Source organism: Cannabis sativa, chromosome 1 (genome assembly GCF_029168945.1).
Source record: "Cannabis sativa cultivar Pink pepper isolate KNU-18-1 chromosome 1, ASM2916894v1, whole genome shotgun sequence".
Classification (NCBI taxonomy): Eukaryota; Viridiplantae; Streptophyta; class Magnoliopsida; order Rosales; family Cannabaceae; genus Cannabis; species Cannabis sativa.
In genome coordinates, this window is record NC_083601.1 from 36,033,090 (window position 1) to 36,049,979 (window position 16,890).

Here is a 16,890-nt window from a genome sequence, read left to right on the forward strand (position 1 = left end):
GTTGATGAAACTGGTTTTTTTTTTTCTGCTGTTTTTAATGGAATAATTAGTTTTTAACAAAAAAAAAATAGTAGTTTAAATAAAAAAAAAACAAGTTTAATTTTTGTAAAAAAAAATGAAATATAAAAATGTCCACTTATTATATATATTAAGAGAAAAAAATTAGGTTGAGAAAAAAAATTAAAAAAAAAAGAGACACAAAGAGAAATTAGAAAAAAAAAATAGAGAGAGATAAGCGAAAGAAAGAAAAAAAAAAGTAGGAACTGACTTAAAAGTTGAAAAGAAAAAAGACAAAATTGACTAAAAAATATATAAAAAAGACAAAAAAAAAAAAAAAACTTTTTGAAGTTTCAATAAGTAATAAAGAAAAAAAAAATTAATAAAAGTATAAAAGTAAAATGTTCTTGTCAAATTAAAAATGTAATGTTTGAAAAAAAAAATGTACTATTTGGTGTAAATTTTTCAAATAAAAAGAAACCCTAAAATGTAAGTGTAAAATAAATTAAAAAATAAATAAAACTAATTAAGCTAAAAACATAAACATAAAATATGGGATTGGATAATAAGTTTATAAAAATATGGCATATCAAATACCATAAAAAATTTTAAATGTGAAAAAATGCCATAGAAGAGTGGCAAACCTAAAAATGCCATATTTTTCTAACTTTGTTATGAAATCCCATATTTCATGTAATTTTCACTATGTTCAAACTCCACTACCAACAAGTGTGGTTGGTGCATAATTAGGTGGACTCATTTGATACTAAAATCCACCACATGCATGTATATTATTAAAATATTAGGATTATTACATTACATTAGAACAAGCAATTGGAAAACGCAGCAAAGCCAACTAAAAGAAAAATGACTTTACTCATCATTATAACTAACTAGTGATAGTGGAGCAGGGTAGTGAGTAGTGAGAATCACTGCAGCAATAGCTATAGTGCCTCTGAGAAAGAATGTTTCTAGTTTTGTAAAGGTCTGCTTCTATGCATGCACTTACATTGTCACATCCCTTTTCAAACACTGTAACGGTATCGTTTTTAGCTTCCTTCCATTTACAAAACAACAAAAACTAAAGTCACTTTAAATTTTATTTTGTTCATTTTTGTGGATGACCCTATTCAATTAAATTACCATTTTCTTGTTGTCCCTTTTTCTTTATGGCTTTTCCTAAATTTTTTGCTTTGTGTATGAGTCCCTCTCTCTCTCTCTATCACTTTTGTCTTTCTCAATCTACCAAATGCCAAATTCTTTCTTCATTTGAAGAATAAGTATAATTGAAGGGAGGCTCACCTTTTTACTCGTTTCTTTTATACATGTAAATGTAACAGAGAAGGAAGGTATATACTTAAATTTTTAAATAAATGGAAAAATAAATAATAATAAAAGAAAATTATTCTATTCTAGAGTTAAAACTTAAAATGGTGTCCATTTGCAGTATGACTTCATTTCATAAGGGAACCAAAAAAAAAATATGGTGTCAGCTGAAAGTTGCATGTTATTCATAACTTTGAAAACTTCTAAATAGCTATCTGTGGAAGTGGTTTGTGATCTCAGCCAAAAGTTGTATGTATATATAAATATACACATATAGATATATATATAGAGAGAGAAAGATAGAGTCAGAGAGAAAACGATGTGAAATTTTAGTGACATAGTTTAATTAAAGACTATTCTTTTGTTCATATTCTGTATTCTGTTGGGACAAAGTAGTGAAATATTATCAAACAATGTCTGATGTCATTGTCAGTATGATGAACCGTGGCTTCTATAATCTCTATAAAACCATAGATAGATGTGTGTATGCTGTTTCCATATTTATATACGGTATTTGTAAGTATTTGTGCAGAATTACACTTGTTTTCTACTTATTTTAGATTTAAATGCTAAAATTCATAATATAAATTGAAAATGAGAAGAAACATATTAAATAAAATAAATATATTTGATGAATTTATAATGAAATTTGGTGTTTTAGGATATAATGGGTGAATAATTTTAAGTTTTGGATGCTCAATACGTTCTGTTTGTGATCAAAAATAAAGTTTCAAGTTTCAAGCCAATTTTTGACTATAATGCATTCACTTTCAGAAAAAAAAATATTGTGAATCTAGATCTCTTTCAGATTTTTAAAATATCTTGAATCGTCTAATTTCGAATAATATCAAAAAAGTTATGATTAAAATATTATCAGTAGTCGCCCGCGGCATTACTGAAAGGGCTATGTCGCCCGCCTACTTTTAGAGACACATTAGGGCTTTTAAATCCTGATTTCGCAAATTCAAGGAGACTTTCGTTGGGCAACAAATTAAAGAGAAAAAGGAAATTTTTCAAGTACAACTGTCATTCTTCATCACTTCTTCTCTTCTATCTTTTATTTGATGTTTCTAATTTTATTTGCAATTTTTTAGAATGATGATTATGAGCTAAACTCATATTTAAGATTTTCAATAGATATTATTTGATACTTTTTATGGTTTAATGCAGTTTTAGTTTTTTTCTCTCAATTTTTAAGTGTACTATTTTTTTCATGTTCAATGCTTATAATTGCTTGATCACTAATTATTTGTTTTATGATTTCAATACAAAATCTAAAAAGTGAGTTTTGATTATGTTATAATGAAATAAATATAGATTTCGATATTGGATGAAAGTACTTGTATAGTCACAAACGGGTAATACTTTGCCATATGATTTAGATTTTATATGTACTAATAAGAATATAAATTAAATCAATAATTTGCAATCACATGAAATTGAAGAGTAATTAGATTGAATTTTCCCATAAGAAATTGATGCAATTAAAATTAAATACCATATATTTCTAATCATTGTTAATTACTTTTTTGTTTATTTATTTAATTTTTTTATTCAATTACAATCATCATTCAAATTATTTATTTGTAAATTGAAATAAAGATTTGATTATTTGGCACTTAATTAAAGTCTTTATGGGATCGATCTTACTCTTGTGATTATTATTACTTGTAAACGATACGTGCACTTGCGTGTTGGAATTTTCACAATATTTTACTATTGCGATTTAATTTTTGTTACTGTGATTAGTCTTGTCTCTATGACAATATGATTTTGAGTGTTTTAATCTATATCCTTGTAATATAATTTTGAGTGTTTTAATCTTGTCTGTGATATGATTTATTTTATTTTGTTTCGTTGTTAGTCTTATTTGTTTTTCGATAGCTCGCCATCAAATTATTATTAATAGCAATAACAAGTTTTCTAAAATTAGACAGCTAATTATTTAATTTGTTTTTTTAATTTTAATTTTAGTCATGTCTACAAAAATATCCGATTAAATTGCAAACTATTATTCAATCACTCAAACTATTATTTTAATTAATTGTTATTAATAAAATTAGATTATTCAAAAATATAATCTCATATTATTTTGTTTTTCCACTCATTCTCCATAGCTGAGTAATAATAATTGATGAAGCAATCTCCATAGTCTCGCACTTAAAACAAAAATGAGAATCGTATCACTCTCTGTATCAACGCAATCGAATCGATTGCTCAACCTTCTTCGGCTTCAATCACTCAAACACTTTTCGCCCTCCCGCCACCTTTCACTCCAATCCAACCTTCATCAATACCACGAACCCTCCATAACCCAAGCTGTAGAACTCCTCCAAACGCCAGAGAATAACTGGGACCTTGACCAGCTCCGAAGTATCCTCTACTCCGACTCCGAAAACTCTTCACCGAAACGTTTCTTCCACATTGCTCGTCGGCTAGACTCCTCTGCCAAAGCTCTCAAGTTCTTCGACTATGTCCGAGAAAATTCCAAGTGCCCAGAAGACCTGCCATTGCTGTCGTCCGTTTTCCAGGCCGTTCTCGAGCTTGCTAGCCGCGAAACCAGCTGGGAAAAAAAGGTTTTTCAGCTGTATATTTCGTCTCAGGAGCAGAATGTTCCGCTCACCATTAATGCCGCGACCCTTCTCTTAGGTTGCTTGGGGAGGGCCGGAATGAAGGAAGAGTTGCTTATTGTTTTCAAAGCACTCGATCCGGATTGTAAGAATACCCATGTTTGTAATCGGCTGGTTACAGTGTTGTTTCATTTGGGAGATGTTGATGAAGCACTCCATGTGCTCGACGAAATGCTTGAACCGAATTCGATATCCTCTCCCAATGATACAACAGTTGATGTTGTTTTTTCCAAGATTTTGAGAAGAGATAGACCTGGGAGGCGGCTCAAGGATGAGGAAATTGTTGGATTGGTGTCTAAGTTTAGTGAGCAGGGTGTGTTTCCTGACACGTTCAAACTTACCCAATTGATCACAAATTTTTGCAGAGATGGGAAGATTAATCGAGCTTGGGATGTGTTAGAAAATGTGATCAAGTCTGGGGGTTATGTTGCGGTGGCTTCTTGCAATGCCCTTTTGACTGGTTTAGGAAGAAGTAATGATTTTAAGAAGATGAATCAGCTCATGGCGATTATGAATGATAAAGATATTAAGCCTGATGTGATCACTTATGCAATTCTAATTAATCGTTTGTGCAAATCATGGAGAGTTGATGAGGCAATGGAAGTGTTTGACAAAATGAGTGGAGAGGTAGGAAAATACACAGTTGAACCTGATGTGGTTATTTATAACAGTTTGATTGATGGGCTTTGTAAAGTTGGGAGGCAGGAAGAAGGATTGAAATTGATGGAACAAATGAGATCACAAAACTTTTGTGCACCTAATACTGTTACCTACAATTGTTTGATTGATGGGTTCAACAAAGTTGGGGAGATTGAGAGGTCACTTGATCTATTTGATCAAATGAAGAAGGATGCAGTGCCACCAAGTGTGATCACCCTTAACACTTTGGTTGATGGAATGTGCAGGCATGGAAGAATTAACAGTGCGTTTCAGTTGTTCAATGAAATGCAAAAAGACGGTGTTAAAGGCAATGCAGTTACCTACACAACTTTGATTACTGCTTATTGTGGTGTCAACAATATCAACAAGGCAATGGAATTGTTTGATCAGATGTTGAGCAGTAGATGTTCCACCGATGCGATTGTTTACTACAGCTTGATTAATGGTTTGAGTCTAGCTGGAAGGATGGATGATGCCAGCATGGTTGTATCAAAGCTCAAAGAGGCTGGGTTTGGCATGGATGTCGTTTCATACAATGTCCTAATTAGCGGATTTTGCAAGAAGAACAAGCTGGAGAAAGCTCATGAGATGCTTAAAGAAATGGAGGAGGTTAATATCAAGCCCGATACTGTCACATACAATACCTTGATATCTCATTTCAGCAAAACTGGGAGCTTGGGAATTGCACATAAATTGCTGAAGAAAATGTTGAAGGAGGGTCTTCTGCCAACTGTTGTTACTTATGGAACCCTCATACATGGTTATTGCTTGAATGACAACATTGAGGAAGCCATGAATATTTTCCGAAGTATGACTTCTGCTTTAGAGGTTCCTCCCAATACTGTTATATACAATATTCTTATAGATTCTCTCTACAAGCGAAATGAGGTAGAAAAACTTCTGTCTCTGATGAATGATATGCAAATTAAAGGGGTAAAGCCGAATACCACCACTTACAATGCCTTGTTCAAATGCCTCAGGGAGAATAATTTATTGAACAAGGCATTTAAATTCATGGATCAGATGGTTGAACAGGCTTGTAATCCTGATTACATAACCATGGAAGTTCTTACAGAGTGGCTTTCTGCAGTTGGGCAAGTAGATAAACTAAGAAAGTTCTTACAGGGCTATGAGGTTTCTGTTCAAGAAAAAGAAAAATACTCTGAGTAGTTAACATCTGGTCAATAATTTTAGATAGCGATACAAGGTTGGAATTTTTGTGATATGGTTTTGATCCGATCTCTTAATAGACCGTTGTAGAGGCCAGAGAAACCTTCTGGCTTTACAACTACTCCCTGCCTCTGGTGTTTGATCATTTGAGGTCTTACGCATGGCAAGGATTGGAGAAGACCTTATGTTACATGGATTTCCCTTTTTCTTTCAACTTGTTTAACAATTACGCTTAAAAGTAGGCGTGGATTTTTTTTTTCTTTTTTGACAGTAAAAGAGAAGATTGTACGAAATTAAAATAAGGAATGATTTTGTATTTTGGAGCTTCTTTCTTTGGCTTTAAAGAGGTTTTAAATGTGGCAGCATTTGATGTTTCTGCATGGTCTAGATTCAGATCTAATCAAGGCCTTTTTCTTCTTCTTCTTCTGAATCCCAAGTGAGAGACTCTAATCTATGCTTTACCGGGGTCTTGTTCTCATAGCTAAACTAAACTTATTTTTCTTGAAAGGAACATAATTTTCATTCACTGAAAAACAATAACACATCACTTGTATAATCATATGTACACTCAGATTCAGAGTTTTCTACACTAAAATATTACACAACTTATGTGACAAGACCTTTTACATTCGGAAGAGCTTATATTACACCAATTAATTTGATTGGTTGGAAAGATTTGTCACATATATGTGTTGCATTTTAGTGTAAATAATGTGTGTATACATATATTTCCTCAGTCCTTTGACATTCGGAGGGAGCTTATATTCTTTGTATAACCTTCTTTGTCACCTGGGTTGACTTTGTTCTTAATAAGCTAGTGGGAATGAGGAGTTTTCACTCACCGCTGCAAGTTTTAGGTGGGAATTCTCAATACTCAAGCATAATAGCCTTGTTGTGTTGGAATATTAGCTAGAAAATAGCTTACGACATTTATTTCTTGATTCCTTTTATTATTTTAAGCTCAAGGTATTGGTTCTCTTCAACTTCTTCTGTACTGTGCTGTTTTGTTTTTTCTTTCTTATACTTCTCTGTCACATTTTCGTTCCCTTCGATTAAATTAGACAGCACGTAATAATACGTTTTGTTTATAAAATCAAACTTTGTGGGGTTTTTTTTCTTCTTTTTTTTTTTAAACATGAATAAATAAAAGCTAAAGGTTTTAAGTAGCTGAATTTAAGGTTTATTTTGGCTAAAACGAATTAGAGGAAGATGTATACTTGTTTTGTTGAGATGATAAATCAATTTTGACTACAGTTCAAATTTCCACTACAAAAACAGAAACGTCTGAATTCAATTAATGGCTAGTCAGAATTCTATCTAAAACAGTCGTAGAAACCAATTTTTACCGTTTCTGTATTTTACATTTATATTCAAGAAAATTGCAAGTAATATTTGTGGTGTGAGACAGTGAGAGGCAGAGCAACTAAAAGTTACTGAAATGGAAGTTTCGTGGCCTCAAAAACCACAAAATAAGATATTGAAACGTGTTTGAGAATTGTTATTTACACATCAACTTTTCCACTCTGCTGTTTAGTTTATCAGAAGCTACAGTAATACCATAAAGGGTTAGAAAACAGGTGCACAAAGTGAATGAATTTTCATACCAATGGGGATATGCCAAATTCTTTTGTCCCTAAATGTCAAAAAATGCCATTCCATTATTTATTAACTTAACTTTAAAGGAAACCAAACTCATTCTTTGAGAATCTCTGAAGAGAAATTCCACTATAATAAATTACATTACATAGAATAGCCATTGTCAATGGCACACAGGTCCTAAATTACTGTACATGAGATGAAACGTTCATGTATTTTAGCTACATACACTTAATAGTTCTACAAGATGTTAATTCAATTTTATACATACAATGAATGATTAGAAAGGAAACTGACCCTATATTGTGCATAAAAACTACCAATAGTTTCCATTCAAAATAATGATAACATTGTAACATGTTTGATTCCAAATTTTACACAAAAGGGAATGAATAGAAAGTTTGATGAACAAGAGAAGTGATATTCTAGCTGCACTAAATACATAAAACCAAAAATAATAATTCTTAAAAATTAATATTTAGTTTTTATAACTATACTCAAAACCAAAAATAAATTAATTAACAAAAGATATAATTAAATGACTAATTACAACTCTGTTTTTTTTCTTCACTAATCTCACTAATCATCATTGTTAGCCCAATATTCCACTCCATTTAATCATTTCCCATTGTATTGAACCCCATATCTAACGTCATCGAATGTACCGGATACTTAGCGGCCACCGGCAGCGGTGGCGGCGCTGTTAGCGACCCATGGAAGGGAAAAACTCGTCGGGAAATTATCGGAAAAGAACTCTCCGGTGGTCGGACCTCCAAGACCCTCCAAACCCACGAAGAAATCATCGCTCATGGCCACATCTGAAAGCCCAAACTCGTCTTCATCGTCATCATCCATTAAAATACTCTCGGGTCCATCTTTGCTTTCAGTGGTTGTACTGTGCGTTTGAGGAATAGAGACCTCTTCTTCACCTGAGGTCGCTGGAGAGGAAGTCTTGGTGGTCTGATTGTTCAAGTCACCGGTGCCGGAGATAGATGGGGGAGTAGAGGGTTTCTGGCGAGTGGAACCGGCAAGTGAGTTACGGTGAGTTGGAGCTGGGTGGTTGTGCTCGGCGGTGTAAGTTACTATGAACATTCCCGGGTCAGTCCGGTTTCGCTCCACTTGTTTTCGGGCCAAACAACCTTTTGAGCTACTACATCTATAATATCCCCTGAAATTAATAAATACCCAAAAATATAAATTAATGAAAACTCATCTTTAATAAATAATTAACAACTATATAACCTAAACCAAACACAACTGGTTTTATAGTTTTATGACAAAAGGAGAAAAGTACCTTGGATATGGGGAGCCTTTGATGGGTTTTTGACCATATTTACGCCATGCCCAGATGTCTGAAGAGAGACTCTCAGCTGGTACTTGGCAAACTTTCTTCAACTGATTCTTCCTGAAATGGAAAAGTAAACTAAGAAAGTAAGTAAACCATATAAAACGACATTAATTGTAAACAAGATCTACGATCAAATTTTAATGTACCTCTTTTTGGATCGTGGGGTGGTGGTGGAGCCATTATTATGAGATTGCTTAGTATTGGGTTGGTGTTGGTGGTGAGGTTGCTTTAGTTGTCGTATTTGGTCATTTGACCTAAAAGGAGTGCTAGTACTCGTAGTACTGCTACATATTGAAGAAAGCGATGAAAGAGGAGTATGAATCTGAGTTTGAGATTTAGGGAAGAAAGGCTTGTAAAGCTCATGAAGCTCTTCAACAACGAAGTTTCTGGGTCTCATACAATTGGGATCTGGAACAAGAAAGAGTTGACCAGAGCTTTGATGTTCACTAATATTACTACTGCTATTACAACTAGTACTACAACCGAATGGAGAAGACGAAGAAGAAGAAAATAACATGGAAGAGGATGTTGCAGCCGTGGTTAGAAAGTCCGCCGTGAAAACAGAGGAGGCTGAGCCTGAGCCTGAGCCTGAGCCTGGTGTGGCCGTTGAAGTACTGGTTGTTGTATTAGTAGTAGTAGTTGAAGCCCTGACACCGGCGCCGGTGATGGAACATCCTCTCACGACTGCCTGAAGATCCCAGTCGACCTCCATGGTGGTGCTCCGACAAGCTCTGTAACCTGTGTTGGCTCTTGCTCTGGCTTTGAGGACAGAGGAAGAGAAAGAGAGAGAGAAAGACAAAAGAAGGCGCTGACTTTTGATGAGGGAGAAAGATAAGGATGCAAATGAGTGGGAAAGGAATAATATATAACAACATGTATATATAGAAAGAGAAAGCGGGTTTTTACAAAATAAATAAATAAATATATAAATAAAAGAAAAAAGAGTTCTGACTAGAGAGACACAAGTGGGCTTTTTCTAGAGAGAGAAAGAGGTGGGGTTGGCATCTCTATGCAGAGTTTTTCTTTTTTTAAAAAAAAAAAAAATTAATGTTATCTGATTAAGTGTGTTGAAGAAATTGAAAACTGGTTTTGGTTTTGGGGTTGACTTTGGAAAATGTCAAAGCCGGATTTGATGATGTTAAAAAATTCCACACGGTGTCTAGGGAGTGGAGCTATAGAGATATACCGACAAAAAGAGACAGAAACGATTAAAATAATACAATCACATTAAAAAAAAAACAAAAACCAAAGTTTTGGGTGCTCTTATAAATTTCTTTTAGAATGATGGTTAATTTTGGTAGATTTGAATGGGTCGGTGAGACTCAAAGGAAAGCCGGTCTGGTCTCTCCAAATATCTTTGTAATATCTAGAAAAAATTATTGCCCTTAATTTAGGGATAATGTAAGTCCAAATTTCCGGGGTTTTTTGTCAAAATAATTTTGGTTATATATCTTTTTTGGAATGTGTGATTGATTATTCAAATTATATGTCCATATAAACTCGTGTTTTATAAATTGGTCACTCGTAATATTTTGAGTAATGCTAATTAAAAAGCCTCATAATTTATGAAACCAAGTTATATAATTATTTTTAATTGAAATTGTTTATTCTTATCAACGTAAAATAAAAATAAAAAAGTGATGGTTATAACTTTCCCGGTCCCTTTCAATTAATTTTTTTCCAACTATAAAAGCAATAATATATTAATATGAATCAATATATATATATAATCACATTGTTGTTGCAAGTTATACAGACAAAATAATACTCATATAGTTTTCATTTAAAAGATACATAAATATAAAACGATTAATGACTATAGAAAATATAATTTTTTCATCATGTTTAATTTATATTTTTTTAATTATTTATAGATCTGAATTAAACAAAAAAAAATAGTGATCACATGAATCAACATGAAAAATAAATAAAAATTCGAGATGCATGTAATAGTAATAATACTCCTACTAGAAATTAAAGTTCTAGCTTCTAGGATATAACTCGTTATATATTTATTGAATCATTAACAAAAATAAAAAGGTTTTTGGTACGAGAAACATCTCATGTTACATTTATGATTTTCAAATCTAATACCAATTATGTCCGTCACGTTTCAATGTTCTCAAGGTTCAATATTTCTCATAAAAATTGCACCTCCTACCCATTAACACCAACAATAATGATCCAATAAGCCATTTGACTTCTTCTTCCTCTTCTTTTTTTAAACAATTATGATATATCATTATTGCTATATTTAAAAAAAATTAAACTGATAATCATTTTCTACCTCGAAATTTTACTATTCAGTACTTTCTGGTGGAACCAACAATTATTATTTCTCAAATTTGATCATAATTAAAAATAAAAGAGGAATAATAATAATTGAAAATAGTGATGTATTACCAAATTAAAAAGAAAAAAAATCAGATTTATTTATTTATGCCGTCTTTCACTTAATTTGACTAGGGGCACCCACCCAACCTTACTTGCGGCGCCCAAATCCGTAGAACTCGTAACCGACACGTCGAGCCCAAGGCCAGGCCACTTTGAGGTGCTCAACCAAAGTAAAGCCACGTGGTGCGATTAGTAAGAGAGTGGTTATTTTCTTTTCTTTAGTCGAGCGCGTGTGAATCTTTTCATGTGTGTGGGTGTGTACATACTCGAGACTTGTGAGGCGACAGTTTAACGGCTCATCTGTCAAAAAATGTTTTAAAAAGTAATCACATCTGACGGTGGATATAGAGGATTCACACTATGAGATTGGATTCCCAGCGCGTGTGATTGACGGTGAAGGAGAGATGCTGTGAGGTGGCGTGAAGGTGAAATTCGTGGGGTCCACTTAGAAAAAATAATAATTTGTTAATAAAGCTTGTAACTGAATTTAGCAGAGCAGAGCAAAGTCTGAGTCGCGTGGGCGTGGCTAGGTAGGTGTGTGTTTGAGTGAGACTGTGATGGGTTATGGGTTAGGACCACTTTGTTTGAACACAACTCTTATGGGAAGATTGATCCAAACGGTGTCGTTTTACTAAAGTTTTCTTTTTAGGAGTAAAGATGAATACGAGAGTGTGAAGCTCGTTTTCATACTATGACTATGAGAGTGTATAATTGACTTTCTTTTGTCAACCTTGACTCTTTTTATTTTATTTTTTTTTTCATTTTCCCTCACATGGTACTCTACTCTTGTCTTAAAAAGCTCATTAATCTTGTCTTGGCATTGGGTTCAACCAGATGATTTTTTAATCAACATAAAGTGTATTTATTATATAGGTATTATAACAAACACTAAGTTAAGTAAAACATAATAATAATAATAATCTCATCAACTCAGTATTATTAACTATTAAAATTTACAAGTGACAAAGCGAATTTTGAAACCAAAATAACACAGTTTTTGTAACTTAAGGCTGAACATAATTAAATGTGTTGAAAATGGATCGAACCTCTTTGGCACGATAGTATTTTGTGTTAGATTATGATCAATTTGTAAGATACAAGGCTATTGACACATTTATTTAATATATCATTGAAAATATTATTTATAGTGATATCTTATGGGAGAAAATTAAAATACCCAAAAACTCAAATATATATATATGTATATTAAAAATATGATATATTATAAAAATATAAATTTTATTTATGAAAATAAGAAATAAAAGTTTGTAAACAATTATTACATGTTTGTAAATAGTTTCTAAATATTTTTTACATGTTTACAAACACTCTTTGTTATAAACATATTTTACAAAAAATTAAGTATTGAATATTTGTAATTAATTATTTTTACCGCAAAATATATTCTTTTCCAAAAAATGGTGCACGGTGTAATTTTTTCATATATTATTTATTTATTGCAAAAGAGAAATCTAAAGTTGAAGGGAATAAAATCATGGAATATATATATCATAATTTATTTATGTTTGGCAATTAATTAACATTAAAAAATTTATTAGTGTATTAATATTTGGTGATAAATTATTAATTTTATTTGTTTGTTTACAGTTTTATATATTTTTATATAGTGTATTAATGAGTCAAATAAATTGATACAATAATAAATATAAAATAAATCAAATTTGTGCAAGTAGAATGAATGTGGTTGACATGTATTACAAGTGTATTTAAAGTTGAGGAGTACTAATTACAACTTCTTATTACAATTTTTTAGTCAACTTTTACGTTCAAAATCACATGTTGGAATATTTTTTTTTTAATTTTTTTCATAGTGGTATTCGTTATAGTTACAGTATCATTCCTGTAAATTTTTTAAAAATTCTGAATAGTTTACAATGTCTACAACAGAATTCTTGATATTCCAGTTTACCACGCGCGCGTGTTCAAAAAACTTCAAACATATTTTTGGCACTATAAACTATTCGAATTTTTTTAAAAATTTACAAGGATGATGTTGTAAGCATAACGAACACCATCGTGAAAAAAAAAATTGAAAAAAAAATATTCCAGCATATATTTTTGACTTTTGAGCATGGAGGTTGAGTAAGAGGTTGTAATAGGAGGTTGACGGTAGCACTCCTCTTTAAAGTTTACGATAGATAACATATGACACAGCCTAACAAGAATTATGAAAATTCATCTCAAAATTAATTGGTAATGATGGTGTAACTTATGTTCTTATATATAATTCAATATTTTACATTTGATCAATGTGAAATAATGTTATCCAATATTCCCCTTGAGATGATAGCTATTTTTCGTTTACTAATCTTAAATCACATATTACAAATAGTGTTATTTGCTCGCTTATTTTTGTTCATAGCTGGGAGTGTCATTTTGTTTGCTTGCGTCTAGGTATGGATTGAAAGTCAACTAAATATATGACTCTGATACTATGATAAAAATTATAAAATTCTATCTTAAAATTAATTGGTATTGATTATTAAGTGAAGTAGTTAATATTCTTATTTATAGTTTAATACTTTTACAGCACTAATAAAAATTATATAAATTATATGTATAACTAATTGCAGTTATATATAATTATCTGTTTGAGTTTCTAATTTAATTTTAACAAAATTTTGGTTATTATCTCTAAAGATAAATAAAATTACAACAACAGTCAAAATAAAGTATTTGGAATTGGACGATGCATGATTGACCTTGGATGGTCATTCTATTTCTATTCTATTTCAAATTAGGATCAAATATTGATTAGTTTTTTTTAATTGAAATTTACATAAAAAAATAAAATAGTACTGTATGAGTTACTGAACTTTGTAGGCCGGTAGACGTGGGTAGCACGAGGCTCTGCTTTGCAGATTGCAAACGTGTGGGGTCATTAATTATTTAAAGTCTTTTTATTTCTTTATTATTATTAATAAATATGACTAAATTTCGGTAGTCAAAGCTCATATAAATATATATGTGACACAACCAACTAAAAGGGTACTATATAAACTCCATATTTATATTTCTCTACCCTATTTGGTAGTATCGAAATTCTCCTTATTTTTTTCCTAATGTAAGGGTGAATTCTTCATCCAAAGAAACAAAAAAAAAATGTAAGGGTTAATTATATATAAGTAGGTTTGTCAATGTAACAGCTCATAATTATCTAAGTTTGCTTTTAGCAAAAAAAAAAAAGTTACTAAATTTGTATTAGGGTAGATAAAGAGAAGATTTGAAATAGTAATTTTCCATATTTGTAATGTGTAACTAGAACTTAATTGATTATGAAGGCAAGCTACACCTTTCAAAAAAAAGAAGTAAGAATATTTTTCTTTTTGTTTTTGGTAATTAAAAAAAATTATAACTTCATTTTTTTTAAAATAATCATATAAATTATATAGTTATTAATATATCTGTTTTTAATTTTTTAAATAATTATGGTGATAACATACTATTAAAATATTTAACTGAGACATTTCTATTAGTAGGGGCAAAAATGATACTTTGTAATAAATATTCCTAAATATACACAAAGAAAAATAGATATATATAAATATACATATATAATTGCATATGCCATAGAAAAAATAAAAAATTAAAAAGAGAGAAAGGCATGCTCCATCAAGCAACCTAAGTGTAGGGCTTGGTATTTAAGTTATATATTTCCAATTAATACTTTTGAGAGATGTGGCAACAAGTAAGAAATTTAATAAGAGGCCAAAATTAGAGTAGAGAACCATGTTCTTGGCTTTGCCTCAAGCTTAAAAACAAAATTATTTGTTAAAAGCAACTTTGAGTGTTTGACCAAATAGCTTATGTTATATGGGCATATATGTTTAATTAAAATAAATTATCTCACTTGATCTGTGTTTTATATATTATATATACCAATATAGAGTGAGGTACCAACATCTGTTTTTTTGGCATTTTTTTCTTCCACTTTGATATGTTATTAATCATTACCTAATAGACATATGATTCAATAGCATGTAGTAATGGTAATAACTTAAATGTAATAACTTAAATCAATTTTTAATTATATTTACATTGAACAATAAGAATGAAGGACAAGTATTTAGCCATAGAGAATTTATTATTATTATTAACCATAAATTCATCTTTTATGCCAATAAATTATCTACTGTTCTTGTCTTTAAAGTAGGTTTGATTATTTGAATGAGGATCATATTTTCGATGATATGTATTATATGTCTATATGGTGTGGTTTCCAATAGGTATATTTTTTGTCTTTTCTCCATTAATAATGGCTAACTTTGACCAAAGTAAAAAAAAAATCTACACACGGCACAATCGATAAAATATATTTTTGTATGGTAAATTTTATTCCATCAATTTGCAGGATGGAATGAAAAGAATACTATATTACTTATGTTTACTTAATTTCATTTTTTTTTCCTTTTTTTCAGAAGTCACCTTTCCAATTTTAATTAATATTTATACGATTTTTATTTTACTAAAATCTAGTTACTAATATATTTATATATATATATATATACCTTCATGCTTCATATTAATTGATTGAAATTTGGTTATTACGTTGTTTCCTTTATTTTGCAATAGTTTTACATTGCAATATGGCCATTATATCATCATATATTTGTAATCTCATTACATTAAAGATATTTGCAAACATAAAATATAATTTATTTTTTTAAAACTTACTAATATAGTAAATTATGATGTAAATATGTTACATAAAAAAAATTAATGTAAATTTAGATTACAGACAGTATAACATGATATAAATTGTATTATAATAAATATTATATTTTTATATTTATTATGTTATTTTTAATATTTTATTATTAAATTTTTGTTAATATAATCTTTTAGATTAAATGACTTGCATTAAATTTTATATTTACCTTTGCATTAATATTATTATTATTTTATATTTTTTAATAAATTATTAAGTGAGCATAAAATGACATATTAAATTTTACACCAAGATTTATAATTATGTAATGGAGCATAATAGTAAAAGTTAATATAAAAATATTAAAAAACTACTTGTTGTGTCAAATATAGCTCAACTTTTACATCTCGCGTTAGACCATCTCTAAAGGGAGATGCAAAAATTGAGCTATATTTTGTACAAAAAATAGTTTGTAATATTTTTACATCAATTTTTACTATTGTGCTCCAATGCATATTCTAAATCGTAATGCAAAATTTAATATGTTATTTAATGCTTACTCAATAATTTATTAAAAAATATAAAATAATAATAATACAAAGCTAAATGTAAAATTTAATAATAAAATAATAATAATGTAAATTATTTAATTCAAAAGAGTATGTTAGTTAAAATTTAATAATAAAATATTAAAAATTGTATAATGGTAAATATAAAAGCATAACATTTATTGTAATACGAATTTTGTATCATGCTATATTCACTTTTGATTATTTGAGATTTTTGCATCATAATTTAGCACACCATTAGAGTAGACTTTTAACAAAGTGAGCTATATTTTGTAGTTGCATCACTTATTTACATCTCCATTGGAGATGCTATAATAAGTTTTAAATACAATTTGGATAACTCAGCCACCAAACAGTGCTAGAAGACGTTATAAGAGCGACTTTAGCTAAAGTGTGAGCTTGTCGCGGCCAGCCTATTTTAAACTGTGAAAAATTAAGTTTTTTATCTTTTTTTTACTATATAAAGGCTTTTTTCCAACACTTTCGAGATGTTCTTATAAAACCAATGAAAAGATGATTGCATGGTTAGAA

General features: G+C 30.2%; 2 protein-coding genes across 2 annotated transcripts; one reads left to right on the forward strand and one right to left on the reverse strand.

Moving 5' to 3' along the window:
• The first annotated feature begins 2,931 nt into the window (after positions 1–2,931).
• Positions 2,932–6,233, forward strand: LOC115706386 (pentatricopeptide repeat-containing protein At3g61520, mitochondrial). Its single transcript, XM_061113650.1, has 2 exons — positions 2,932–5,969; positions 6,026–6,233. Exon 1 carries the CDS (start codon positions 3,495–3,497, stop codon positions 5,781–5,783), a length of 2,289 nt encoding a protein of 762 aa, XP_060969633.1. The 5' UTR covers positions 2,932–3,494; the 3' UTR covers positions 5,784–5,969; positions 6,026–6,233.
• Positions 6,234–7,681: 1,448 nt separating this feature from the next.
• Positions 7,682–9,593, reverse strand: LOC115706387 (WRKY transcription factor 22). The gene is made up of 3 exons (XM_030634024.2): positions 8,874–9,593; positions 8,674–8,784; positions 7,682–8,547 (listed from the first exon to the last, which is right to left on the reverse strand). The coding sequence occupies exons 1-3, from the start codon at positions 9,437–9,439 to the stop codon at positions 8,052–8,054; spliced, it is 1,173 nt and encodes a 390-aa protein (XP_030489884.2). The 5' UTR covers positions 9,440–9,593; the 3' UTR covers positions 7,682–8,051.
• Positions 9,594–16,890: the final 7,297 nt, after the last annotated feature.